Raw genomic sequence first — 14,758 nt, forward strand, 5'->3', positions numbered from 1 at the left:
AAGCGCAGATCCGAAGAGGTTACTATGTTCTCGGTGCATAATACGGCGATCCTCCCATATAGGTCAGACGTCATCGACCACAACTTTGACGCTCGTATGCTTGCCCTGACGTTCTAATACAGTCCAACACTGGGCCACTATCACATCCGAATGCCCCATAAATCAAGCCGCCTGAAACGTGTAAGTGTTCATTTGTATGTCAGTACACCGTACAGAGTGCAAAATGCGAGGCTGAGCATTTCTGAGGTTGGCAACACTGAATGAGCGAGGTGGAGGTTCCCCGTTCGGCCCTCCTCGCTAAGCCTGACACGGCGCGGGACGCAGCTTTCTCGCTTTGCTCCCCGCGTTACTCTCTGAAAGCGCTAAAGGGCTGTTTGTATTGGGGTGCACAACAGCGCCCTCATCATCGCCCAGGGATAAAGGAAGAGTGGCCTGACGGCTGCGTACGATCTTCTCTAAAGCACCGTAATGCACACCACTATCTTTTCAGATCAGCCAATTATGCAAATTAGCAGAGGTAGGCAGCATGGGGGATTTCGCACTGCATTAATAACATGTGTTTGCCGCCACATGTACTTATTCAGACTGCGCCCTCCACGTGGTCTCTCTCTGAAGCTCTGTGCGGGCAGTAGCGGACAGAATGCGCCTCCGTATCTGGGTGTTCAGCGCGGCTGACTGCAATGCGAAGAACCTGGGTGCGGCCAGAGATTTTTACTTTGAAGAAGGACTGAGCCTCGTGAGGCCAATTAAGGAGTTACTCAACCGATTAGTAGCGGTTCCAAGGTCAAGAAACCCGACGACGACCGGACAAGCGGTGTGCTGTCCACATACCCCTCCAAATGGCGTCCAGTGAGGATGACACGACTGTTGGTCGACCCCGACTGGACCGTCTAGGGCCAGGACGTGCAACTTTGCATAAACATTACTAATGGAGAGACAATGTGCTTTGGTAGTCCATCAAGGAAACTAAGACTGCAGCCTGACACGAAGTACTTGAATAATGATAACATAACCAGCGGCTGCATTTGAATCCAACGAACGTCGTTTATTATTTTTGAACCATGCTACCAGTTTCGGCACCAAATGATGTCATCTTCATCCACAACTGTTTTCATCTGCAATGATCAGAACCGTATGCAGCGAGGCAAGGACTAATTGCACATGAAAACGGTTTTGGATGGCAGGTTAAGCTTGAGGCCTAAAGATGACACCGTTTGTTCTCGAAACTGGTAGCATGTTTTAAAAAGAATAAACGACGTTTGATTCAAATACGGCCTCTGGCTTCGTTATCATTATTCAAATACAATGTGCTCTGGCGATGCGCTCGTGACGTAAAGTAAAAACTCCAGCTTCTCTGAAATTTTCTGTGCCAAATGAGAGGCCAAATACTACGTAGGCCTACTTTGTAGCACCACTTTTTCGATTCGACAGGAGAAGGTGTTAAGAAGGCACGGTTGTGTGGCCCAAACGTAGGAGATGATTCTCGAAGATAGAATTTATAAGGGAGTCACAAAGTCGAGTTATCTGCAAGTATTTTCTCGGTCACAGATAACTAATTTGAATAAATGAGACTGTAGCAAAAATTCATAGTGAAAAGGCTATTTAGTTTTTCCAATTTCAATATTTGTGAGTTCCCCCTTCTTTTCTTTTGATTGTAGTATCTCTTAATCTATGAGTGTTCCCGACTCAGTATAAGACTAGCATTTTACGATGCTCGTACGTGACGCATACACAGGTGCCGACACAGGTACTATGTATGCAAAACCTGCGCCATCCTCCCACTTTCTTCCTTCCTTTCACGTTGCCCCTGCTTTGTCGTGATAGCACGTGATGAGGACTCGCTCTTATTGGATTTGTCATTGTTACTAGTAAACACCCGGTCCTTGGTTGTATGAAGACTCGAACTCTCACGTATAAAACAACTCAATAGATCTCATTAGAAATGAGTTAACGTTAAGTTTGACGTTAAGCATGCAAGCGAGATAAAGTTTTAAAAAACTTTCAAACTGTGTTTAAAGTTTGTTGGATGTCGCTAAGCACTCTCCTTATCAAACACTGGATGAGCAAAAGCTAGTTTCTCTCACGTCTCACTGCTTATGACGTCTTACCCTTGAACTATATATAATTTTGTAGGTACATTCGGTGGTATACGCTGATACTGTTTGCAAAATGTGTTGCGAATACAGTTAGTAGTAAAGAGACAATAAATTGAAAGGTCGTGTCTGATGCTCAAGTCTTACTGCTGACAGCGAAAATGTAGTAAGCGATAAACTTTTTCGATTCATCAATTAGTAGCGATTGGTAAAGGTTTCAAATTAATTATTAAGTTTGTTGGAAGTCGCTAAGTGCCCTCGTTCTCAAATTGTGGATCAATATACTTTGGGCAATTTGTGTGGTGTGAGTCACGGTCCTCATGACATATACACAGTTCCTAACTGTAATACTTGTCTCACTGTGTTAACCCCTTAACATAAAATTAAACTTGTTAATGCGAAGATTATGACAGCATTTTAAACTTTCAATTTGGGGGAATAATTACGAAATTTTGGACATCAAATTTTCGTTGTCTCTGCAAACCATTAGATAGACAAACTAGAACTGGTACTGAGCCCCACGTTAGTCGTTTAACTTCTCGTAACACGTAATTATTATTATTATTATTACTATTATTATTCATTGTTATTTACTAATGTTGAATTCTTCTTTTTTTTTCGAGTATTTAACATAAGGTGCGAGGCAAAATAGTATACGCTAGCTGTCTGCATTTATATTCTGCCTTTTCGTGTTGTGTTAAAATTGTTTGGTGTTAAGTTTGTACGGCGGAGAAGAGGACTCAGCCTAGAATTTCCACGGATGAGTGAGAAACTACGCAAACACCACTCGGACTGACCAGTGTGTGTTCAGACAGGTGGTCGGTAATTCGATGCACGAGTACCATTTGAGTCCATCTTGCTGTCTACGCTATATGGGTTACGTTTTATCAGCAGATTCCGAAACTCCGCCACATAAACAGAGAAAATCGTTTTCTACTCGACAGTAAGAAACTATTTCTGTATAAAAAAACTACCTTTCGCACTTTGGAGTAGTATAGAAGCTGCTTAACATTTGTAGTAGATTAAAACTGTTTGCCGAACTAAGATTCATCACTGTGCACTTGGTTTTTGCAAGTCAGCAGTGTACGCCTCAGTAGCTTGGTAGGCAAGACTGTAAGTAACACAAGGAGAAATTAGACGTATCTGTGGTTTTGAGACACCCCTCGAAATGCGGCCATATCTCTGTCAGAAAGAGTATTTAGTGCGCCTGGTCACAATTATGTACGTACCGCATCATGATAGCCAAATATCTTGCGTGCTAAGAATATTGCTTCAGTTCTTTTAATACAGTAAGATACTGATGCATATTGCGAGTCTTTATGATGATGGCAAAAATAGTACCATCAATTTCATCGAATTTAGTGGTCATGTAGCCGAGCGTAGGTTAAAGTTGACGCTCATTTTCATATTTTGGTATACATTTTTATTCAAATTACATGTTGTTTCACATGTTTCATGAACAAATAATGGCACTCAACACTTTGCAGAGTGTCTTTGTTGCTATAATTCTAAAAAGTCACTTATGATTCGTCATTCAAGTGTTATGGAAGTGTCTCAACTTCGTTATCTCCACTTTTCGGACCTCATTCTCGCCATAAGAATTCTGAATTTAAGAACTGTTTCTAATATGGAAACAAGTGATAATAATTCACTTCTAGATGCGAACTTTGCTGTGCAAGCGCCAAAAGTTTCCACCTATATTGCAACAACTCCCACGTGCCATACGCTGTTTGTTGAACCTTTTTGGAATCGTTCGAGAAAATGATTATGTAGGCCTACGTAACATCTTGTGGTTAGCATTTTCATTCTCTTTTGGACAATTTAGCAGCTGACTACGGACAGTACTTACTACCTTCTTCTTCGTCTTCATATTCAACCAGAGTTTTGCCATATTTTTAGTATCCTAACTTTACACACAAACAGAAACAATTTTAGAAAGTCATTCAGTAGCTGTTTTTGCTCTCGTTGGAAGAAATCCAGTCACAGCATACACTACGTTTCTATCCTCATTTGGAATCGACACGACCATTTTGATCTGACTTCTCGACCACAAAAGTGCCACAGCTGAGGTCTGGTGATTCGGGTTGCGTCATCTAGTCAATGACGTAAACTGTATTGTCAGCAACAGTGAGTCTTCGAATCTTGCCGATGCAGCCGTCACTTGGCATTTCAAATGTATTTTGAGTAGGGAACATTATGAAGCGTGTGCAGTTAATAAGAGAGAAACAGGGTAGAGGACGCGAGTAGCAGCAACAAGGTGGAGTTCTCTTGGCGACGGGACCAGCTGTGCTGGCTTACTGCATCATTAAACAGAAGATGACTATGAAACACACCTTTCAACCAGAACTGCATATTTTATTTCTTGTATTCTGCTATAAGTGACTATAGCTTCAGCCGCTACATACCGATTTTACATGGGGCGATATCTACAGCCAATTTCTCTGAGATTATCAAGAAAGCGGCCTATGCAACATTTTCATAATTGATTGCCCATGGCTTGGTGACGGCATGCCTAAAAGGGAGATCACAAATCTACAACGCTGGGATTTTATCCTCAGCAAACCGTTGATTTTATTTTTCTTCTTAGTCATTTTGTATTGTTTTCGTCTTCTACAGCGCTACGCATAGTATAAAAGCCGAAGTGTGAATTCGTTAGTATTTTAAATCAAACTGCAGATACGCCATATAAAACTTTTGATAAGGTCTTTTTCAAGACGGGGCAAACCCCGACAGTCAAAGATATCGTTTAACGGTGTCATGCTGAAACCGATGATCGAATTTAAGAGTATTTATTTTTGTATACGCTGCGAGATGCCTCTGACGTGTCTTTAAATGTCGAAAGCTTTTGCTTGCATCCAGTAAAGACATGTAGTTTTTTTCGTCACTTAAGCGAATACATGTTAATTGAAACCGAGAGTGATCAGATGTGCAGCAAAGTGACAATTTCAGTTTCAGCTAGCAAAATTGAGAGCATGGGTAATAGTACCTTTTAATTTATATGATGGAAATGAGCGTACGGCATTGTGGGCCGGGAGTCCGCCTTCGGAGAAGTTCGGCCGCCGAGGGCAAGTACTTATTGCTTTCGACGCCACATTGGACGACTTGCGCGTCGGAGATGGGGATGAAACGACGATGAGGACAACACAACACCCAGTACCTAAGCGGAGAAAATCTCCTGCCCCAGCCGGGAATCGAACCCGGGCCCCTTGGCGTGGCATTCAGCCGCGCTGACCACTCAGCTAATGGAGCCGACTTAATTTATACAATATGTTACTTTCAAATTGTGAGTTATGTCTGTGATCTAACTGTCGGTTGGATTCCAACTAAATCGAAGGTAGAGTTCGATCACAGGGCACACAAATAGTCACACATTCTAACATTGGCAGCCGAACAAGTACTCACAGAGTTGTTGGAAGGTAACGCCTAAGGAAATAAAATAGAATCGTGAATCCCAGAAATCTATTCATGAGTTATCCAAGGCTCAGGATATAGGAGAGAAAACTTGAATTATACCATTTAATCTATGCCCTAATTTATTTCACTACATTTTACAGCATGTCCGTCACATGTAATTTTTAAACGAGCAGGTTGAAAGCCTTTGACCCAGCTAGAGGCGTATTAATAAATACTGAAAAGCATAAGTTTCTACTGACACAGTTAAGTTGCACAGGCTGTGCCACTTTGATCGCCTATAACTTGTATTGTGTCTGAGATACAAGAATGGTACACACGCGACATAACGACAGGCTCCTAGCAAGCTCTGAGTGAAGAGAGGGCGTGATTAAGACCGTGGACGAGTCCAGGAGAAAAGTTCAAATCCGCGCCAAGTAGTCCAGATTTAGATTTTCCTTAGCTTTCTTAATACCGATTAACGCGGGAAGTCGGGATGGCTGTTGGACAAAATGGCGTCCTCGGTCGACTTGCTACCCAGTTCTTGTCCAGTCTGAGCTAGCACTCCATCTAACGATTTTATCGTCGACGGGAAGTTAAACAGAGCTTTCCCCTCCATCCTTGCTGCTGCATGGCCGTGCTAGCGTCTGACTGTAAAGAGTATCTGGAATATCTTTGTGTAATTGCAACAATCATTCACTTCTGACATGAAATGTTACCGCAGTTTTGGACGACAAACCAAGCTTTTTTGTTGTGGCTTGTGGTACTGTGATGCAGCGTGCTAATCGCAATGTCTAGGAAAGCAGAAATGTTTACAAATCAGGAAAAAGCTCCTGGTATTGTGAAAGCTGTGTACCAAACCTAGCGGTGAGAAAAAAGTTCAGAATTTTACTGTGTTGACAAATCAAGCAACATGTATGCCAGAGCACCTATGTCAAGTATTGAAGCACTGAAGCAGAGAATGTCAACAGTGATTTCGTGAATCCCACGTGTGATGTATGATAATAGACGCACAGCACAGCTGAATGTAGACAAGTGTTGCGTTCCTCCAATAGTTACTAATTGCCAACTTAATCGTACGTTTTCCTGTGAAGCTTCATTAGCGATCCGGAAGTGGTTCCACTTGTTTATCATATTTATAGAAAAAATAAATCACATTTGCAAACATAGAAGAACTTAAATTTCGATGCTTTGGACGTGGAAAATCGAAGGGCCACGTAAAGTATAATTGGAATAAGCGAGGAAGAAATCTATAGAAATTCTTACTATAAGAGAGGGAAAGCTGGCGGGATCTATGTTGAGGCTGTCTGTGATAGTGAGTACAAAGAAAAAGCGTAACAAAATTCCTCTTCGAAATGTTATGGGTGCAGTGAATCGATTCGCTATCTCGCTGTATGCTGTGATCTGTCACCTTGGTGGTGACATGGACACCATGTCTCGTCTTTCTCAACAAAGCTTATTACGTATTGTAAAATCTACTGTACCCCGTCAGTTCAAAAATTTTTGATACGCGATTAATAAAAAATAGAGGAAAGTTAAGAAGGTGTTCTACGCAGTCTCTTCCCACTAGAGTACAGCTCACAGAGTGTTCATATAACCATGTGGAACTTTCTTTCTTTGGAATGCTGTTAAAGTCTCGTCTCACATTGGCTTGAATGTCGGTTGTCATAAATCTTAACGCTTCATGTGAATTTCTGCACTGTGACGTTTTCTGGTAGGTTCGTATTAATAACACTAAGTCTCACCCGTGTTGATTTTTTCCAGAAAAGAACTGTCCGCGTTTTGCTCGCGGCTGGCGTCCACGTGGCTGGCTTTAGGGACTAAAGGCGTGCGGAATAAATTTTGTACCGATTTTGGTCTTCTTCAGAACATCTTGAAGAATACATTGAAGCCTTAATTGAGAGATATTGCTCTGCTGCGGTTTGTGACACGACAACGTTGACAGAAAGCGACTACACGTCCGCTGCTTAACACCGCCTGTGCACAACTGACTAACCGAACGCACATCTGTTGTTCAAAACTGAAGAGTGTAACGCAAAATCATAGTAAGTGAGAAAAAGTTACTTAGGAGCTACCTTAAAAACTGGTAACGCAGAAAAACCTCTCTTTTTAAATGTTAATATGGAATTTAGTGTACACTAAATAGAAGGAAAATTGTATATAGGCTGTCATATTTGACTCGAGATCTTGCGTGTTGCATAAATAGTTGAATTGTTGAAATCAGAAATACTAAACATGGCTAAGTGTCTATACCCTTTTACTCAAAACTCGGCTAAGTACCAAACGTAGTTTCAGTCTTAGTACCAGTACACAATCTTAAAGAAACTCCAAGTACAGATCAGTCCACATTAGTATTGATGCAAGTTCTCATAAAATGGTCTGTATTTTTCATTCATATATGGTAATCATAACAAGACTTTCCTTTCTTTGCTAAGTTCTCTTTGCCCTTCAGTTCCGTCGAATGCTACATTTCTGATCTCAGAAATCTCCATTCCTTTTTTTAGAATATTAACATTTTTACAAGTTGCGAATTCTCCTAGGGGACATTTCACTTCTGTGGCTCCGGAATTCCTTACTGGGAAGCGTGCCATCGTTACCTCTGAGCTCTACAACTTTTGTCGTTACCCAGGAATCGGCAGTAGACTGAATATTGATCAAATTTTTTTTCAGTTAAGTCAAGGATCTTAAATTTGTTTGCATGTGTAGCAGATATTGTAATATCACGCAGGTCTTCAGGTACAAATGCTTCGCACAGCCTCTTCCTCTTCTCGAAGTCCCTATAACACGGCTGGTACCTATGGCTGGATACTGAGAACTTTTGTTCAGTGCTGTCAGAGACTCCAAGTGACACAAGATAAACAAAAAGAAAGATCATGATCTTGTTTTTATTGAAATCAGCTGGTACTTAGCAGACTTCTGGGTGAATAGGTGAGCAACATAGCAAAGCTTCCATATGGTGACGAGTGTACGAACTAAACTAACCACTGTAGCACTCAGCCATGTCTTCGGTGCACTGGAACTGTTACACAGATAGGTTGTAACGCAAAAACTAATTTGCTTAAAAATGGCACATAGCATGTTTTTGGGTTACACTCTTCAATTGTTCGAGGTTACTGTGCTGATGCCGCTTGTATGCCATGAACAACATCAGTTTCGGAATTTTTTACGCGGGTGGTGTATATATACTTAATGATTCTCATTAAAATTTTGTGCTAGCCTACAGTAACTATATTTAATAATTTAGTGTAGCCTAATGTCATGGCGCACTTCGACTAGTTTCGTGACTAAGCTGCCCTAGTTATGCATCGGGGGGAATACGAATCACATGTCGTTCCCGGCGCTCCTCACATCGTTAAGAGGTGAAGCCTCTATTAAATGTAGCCTAAAAATTTATGTGGTCCGACCGGATTTCGATCCTCCGACCCCTCGGTTTCCAGGCATGCGCATCAGTACTGCACCACCGACCCCGAACGGGTCTCACAGCAAAGAGGTATAAGAGGTATATCATTTATAATAAATGCGAGCTAGATCGTTACAGTATTATCGTTGAACACACACAGTTTAATATTAATTTTACGCACTACACTTTACAATTATCGAGAAAAATTGGAATATGTTCCAAGTACTCAATCACAAAACTAATATTGGTACACTGCGCTATGTACGAAACTAATACGATTTTAAAATTAAACATCAGCTGGGAGATTGAAAGATCGGTGGCACGCCGATCGATGGCCCGAGTTTGGTGTGTTTCATTGAAAACGTCTCTCATACTGCCGAGACGTTTGATAACCATGCCGGCCGGTGTGGCCGTGCGGTTCTAGACGCTTCATCCTGGAACCGCGTGACCGCTACGGTCGCAGGTTCGAATCCTGCCTCGGGCATTGATGTGTGTGATGTCCTTAGGTTAGTTAGGTTTACTTAGTTCTAAGCTCTAGGCGACTGATGACCTCAGAAGTTAAGTCGCATAGTGCTCATAGCCATTTGATAACCGTGGCGATATCCAGAGGAATGAAAGAAATAGTTGTTGTAGCACGGAGACTTATATATCATACATTTTACTGGAAATATTAAAGATGGATTGATGGTAACAGACGCTACTCATAAATGCCAAATGCAAACTTATATTGTTGCATTAATGCGTACAAAATACAAGATTGAAAGAAAGAGACATCCGCAAAACTTCTTTCAGCTTACAATCTGTGATTTGAAAACTTTTTTAATTCTCTAATTTTGGTCCGTCCACTGTAAGTCACTGACAGTTCTGATCCCTTCGATGACAAAAATTGAGCAACGTCGTCATCCTAAATGCAGTGTGGGTGTAACATATTTACAGAAATGATTACGAAACATTCTTTGAGCTCAGACAATTACAGTTACGAACGCGGCGTAAAGATCATTAAACAGAAAATTATTTCAAAATACAAACTAAAAACAGACAGCCTATAAATAATTACTTTTCCAAAATGAGGCACATTAAGCGGTCTCAGTAAGCCCATCAAAACCAATAAAAATAGCTCTCATATAAAGACCGTATCTGTGTAAATATGATGGTGAATGAACTACGTTATAATCAACCTAGAATTGGCACTATCAAGCTTAAGCGACACTATTTGTTCCGTGTTAGGTCAGATATATATTAAGCGTTCTAGTATCTCTCTCGAAATAGTTCTTGCCCGTGAAAGAAATTTTTAGCAGATAGCTAATTTAGTTGTCACTGGTTCTGCGCTCTGAAGTTCTAATTTGTACGTATTCATCTTGAACGGCACTACATGGTGTGATGTTTTGACTGTTACGTTACTTATTGCCTTTCTATTCTTCTACAACATGCAAGCACAAACGCTTGGCTCTGTTATGTTCATTTCTTAATTTCGATCGTTAAATCAGGAAACTGCACTTCTTACGTTTACTACTGGCTATTTCTTCTAGCCTTGAAAATAACTTGCAACCGGACTTACTAGAAATCCATTTCCAATCGCTAATAGTGAACATAACTGACCCATGAAAATGAACAGGAAATGACTTTCAGAGTTACACGTTCCGATCAGGTATGTACGAATCTATCAACAATAGACCCTTTTCGTAGCGGGTGTAGTGAACGTACCTCAATGATCTGAAAGGGAACAGGATATGTCCAAGATGTGTTGAACAGTCCCTATAACGTATTCTGCAAGTTTAATACCACTTCACGATTAAGACAAAAATATATTTCTCGCATATTATGTCTGTCAAATATTCGGGAAGGGAATCAGATACTGTTTTACAAGGCAAAGCGGAAATTAGAGTTTTTGGTCATTAAACCGTCACGTCTTTAAGTGTATTGCTCACGATACGTGTGGTCTTAAGAATATCTCTATAAACAGGAACTGTGCGCTGTCACGGACTAAATCGGAAAACATAAAATAGATCTACCATAATATCTAGGGCAACTCGAGGTGCCCTTTATGGAGTCGCTCAACTATTTTTTCTTCTATTTCTTTCAATTACTGCACTTCTAAATTTTCTTTTTCTACAGTAGGCCGATTTAAAACTAAAAATACTGTTGAAACATGGACTGATAAATATGTTGTCTCATTCCACGTTGGCTTTCATACTGGGGTACATAGTGTTGCAGCTAATGAATTGTAATACCGTCTTTTCAAATATTTCAAGTAAGCTACACATACAGATTTAGGTTGTGGAAAACACGCCATGTCACAGACACTAGATATCATACAAATGGCAGAAAATAAAATAAAGTATCTAAAAACTACGTGGGTTAATTCCTACACTAAATTAAAACCTGCTTTCGTTTTCCATTTTTGTCTGTATTTCGATTACAGACATTTATTTCACAAGATCATATGTTTTCTGGGATGTGCCATTTTCAAATGCTTACTCATTACCGCGTAATTATACGCTGTAACCTTGTGTGGGTATGAGTTACGATATATGTCTGTCATTTCAGTGCACAACTGCTATCGTAATAGACTCGAAGGAGAACTACTAAGACTGCTGGAGCAGCAGTTATCTATTTAAGTGTCAGATGTACGTTGTACACACCCACAAAAGGCTTCTGCGTAAAATTACGAAGACATGAGTAAGCATTTGAAAATGGCATATCGCAGCAAACAGCTGACTGAGTGAAATAAATGTCTGTAATCGAAATATAGGCATGATGAAAAACGGAATTATCTTTTTCGGCTGTGCCACCGAATATGAAACAAAATTATCTTACAATATAGCTTAAAAGAGCAAGCAGAGGAACTATCGCGACAACAGAAACCAGTGAACACGACTCAAGTTATATGTAATTAAATGTGAACAGCCGCGAGGATGAAACACAGGATGCGAACCAGTAACGTCGCTGTTTGTTGTTAATGAATAGCATTATTATCAGTTGGTAACTAAGATGTTTACTTTATTATAAAAAGTGACTTGTTTTTCCCGCAATTACGGACCCACCACGTGATTTTCGACAAAATAAAGTCACATCACGGGACTATGTGAATGTATTGGACTGGTGAATAGATAATATAGGTCGTTGCGAGCCAAATTGCGGCACGACAAGTAGAATTTGCGTCAAATGGACGTAGACTAAGTTAGCAAATTATCGTATCAGAGATTTAATTACATACCAGGGTTTAGAGATTAAAATATTATATGTGGCGGGCAAAATACAGCTGGTTTGCCGTCGGGCGCCGGCGAAGCCCCGCGAGCAAATTATTTACGTAGGGAGCGGAGGCAGCGGCGCGGCCGGCGTCGTGGCTCGCGCCCCTCCCCCAGCGGCGACGGCGGTCCGCGATTGGCCGGACGTCGCCCAATGGCAGCAGGCCCCGCCCTGGCGGGCCGGCCATGCCGGCGTGCCGCCACTCGCGGCCCGGCCGCCGCCAGAAGCGCCTCAGCTCGCCATGCTGCTGCGGCCCGCCATGTCCGAGTCCCCGCTAGACCTGCGCGGCGTGCACCTGCAGGACTCTGACTCCGACGTCAATGTGGACTCCGACGACGACGGCGCGCCTCCGGCGGGTGGCCTGCCGCCGGAGTACCCGAGACATCTGATCGCCGCCGGCCCCGGAGCGCCTCCCGGGGTCGTCAGCGGTGGCAACACGACACCCACGCCGGCGCTCTCGCCCGGCTCCGAGGAGGCAGCCGCCGTCTCCGTCTCCCCGTCGTCCAACGGCGGCGGCAAGAAGTCCTCCGGATCGAGCGGCGGCGGCGGCACGACGCAGGTGAAGCCGCCGTACTCGTATATCGCGCTCATCACCATGGCTATCCTACAGTCGCCGCACAAGAAGCTCACGCTCAGCGGCATCTGCGAGTTCATCATGGCGCGCTTCCCGTACTACCGCGAGAAGTTCCCCGCCTGGCAGAACTCGATCCGCCACAACCTGTCGCTCAACGACTGCTTCATCAAGATCCCGCGCGAGCCGGGCAACCCGGGCAAGGGCAACTACTGGACGCTCGACCCGATGGCGGAGGACATGTTCGACAACGGCAGCTTCCTGCGGCGGCGCAAGCGCTACAAGAGGCAGCCGCCCGAGTTCCACCACCACCACCACCAGCACCACGCGGCGGCGGTGGCCGCGGGGCTGCTCGACGCCTACCACCGCCACCATCACCACCAGCAGCACCACCACCACCAGGCGGCGGGCGCGCCGCTGCCCTACCCGTACCTGTCGCCGCTGCCGCCGCTGCTGCCGCCGGCCGAGCTGGCGCGCCTCTCGCTGGGCCTCGGGCTGCTGCCGCCCCCGGTGCCGCCCGCGCCGCCCCCACCGGTGGCCGCCGCCGGGCCGCCGCCGCCGCCGCCGCCTCCGCCGCCCCCGCCGGCGCCGACGCTGCCCTGCAAGCCGGTGCCCGTCACCAAGAGCAAAGTGGGCGCCGCCTTCAGCATCGACTCGCTGATCGGCCGGCCGCCGGCGCCCGCCCCCGAGGCCGCCGCCCCCGCGCCGCCGGACGTCCGCGCCGCCGCCCCCGGCCTGGGGCTGGGGCTGGCGCTGGGCGGCGTCACGCGCAGCCTCGACTCGGCCTTCTCGCCGCTCGCGTGGGCCGCACGGTAGGCCGCCGCCGGACTTTCCTTAGCTGTAGCGCGCCTCGCCGCGGCTCCTTCCTAGTCTTCTGTGTTCGGCTCTCGCCAGCCAAAAGGACAGACACTCTCCCTCTCCCACCACCGCGTACTCTCCTACTGCATCATTCCTCTTCGACACTTCGACACAATTCTGTCAATACTCCCCTCTTTGAGAGGACAATTACAACCAAACTTCAGTTAACTTAATCATTTTTAATCGAGATGTCTATAAATGAAAAAAGAGACTCCTACTTCTGTGCGCATATACGTAACATTGCGCGCCAAATTTATTCAGTGCTTCTCGAGGAGCACAAATCACACGACGCTGCATTGTCGGCTGTGCGACGTAAGATATCCCGGCACCTAACGTCAGCGGCGCAACCCTACAGTACCTGTTCATTTGCCAGCTGCACGGATAAACTAGTCATTGCTACAGCCAGTTCCCTTTATGCTTTTAACTCGTGTAGCAGAAAAATATCCGGAATTTCTTACTTTTGCGCAGCCGACAATTCAGCCAATTAATCTGCATCTCAGTAAGTCAGCGTTTCCCAACTGTTGCGATGTTTATCTTTAACGTAACGAACCACTCTTGACTTGCTAAATACTTTAAATCAAAAATGCTAATTTTAACGAGTCCATAACATTTCATTTGTCACACACAGTGACTGACAGACATAGAACGTACATTCTACGGGTAAAAGTCTACCGACTGTCTGTATTCCAATTTTTAAATTTTTATTTCCGATACGTATTTGGGTTTTCAACATCCACACAAGGTTTTCTGTTTGTAAATCCTGAAACAGTTGTACCGGTTGAACATGGAAAGCCTCGTGTGAATGTTTAAGACCGTGGAGATGGAGTTACCGTTCCCAAATACGTACCAGATACAAAAATTCGCTCTCGAATGCCTGTGTTGCACTCTTAAAAATTTGCTGTCCCACACGCGTTGTAATGATTTTTGTTGTTTTATTTGTTTGCTTCCTACAATTAGTATTAAAATACGACTTTCATCCGTCTGCAGGGTGTGCTTTTGGGAAGCGCTGTACTAAATCTTATTTCGATGCAGATTTTATTTAAATTGTGCGTTTAAAATTAAGAGGACACACATGATTACCCACGGACGTGACAGAAGATTTGTTCTGTGCGAAACGCGTAGAAACTGTTGTCTCGTCTGTGTCTGAGGCATCAGACGATAAACTACAAAATCGAGTATATTTCTCTGGTGAATATA

At 43.8% G+C, this 14,758-nt stretch overlaps 1 protein-coding gene across 1 annotated transcript; it reads left to right on the plus strand.

Moving 5' to 3' along the window:
* Positions 1 to 8,922: 8,922 nt before the first annotated feature.
* Positions 8,923 to 13,519, plus strand: LOC126088351 (forkhead box protein D1-like). Its single transcript, XM_049906487.1, has 3 exons — positions 8,923 to 8,973; positions 12,146 to 13,263; positions 13,351 to 13,519. The coding sequence occupies exons 1-3, from the start codon at positions 8,923 to 8,925 to the stop codon at positions 13,517 to 13,519; spliced, it is 1,338 nt and encodes a 445-aa protein (XP_049762444.1).
* Positions 13,520 to 14,758: the final 1,239 nt, after the last annotated feature.

The sequence above is a fragment of the Schistocerca cancellata genome, chromosome 6 (assembly GCF_023864275.1).
Source record: "Schistocerca cancellata isolate TAMUIC-IGC-003103 chromosome 6, iqSchCanc2.1, whole genome shotgun sequence".
NCBI classification, from domain to species: domain Eukaryota; kingdom Metazoa; phylum Arthropoda; class Insecta; order Orthoptera; family Acrididae; genus Schistocerca; species Schistocerca cancellata.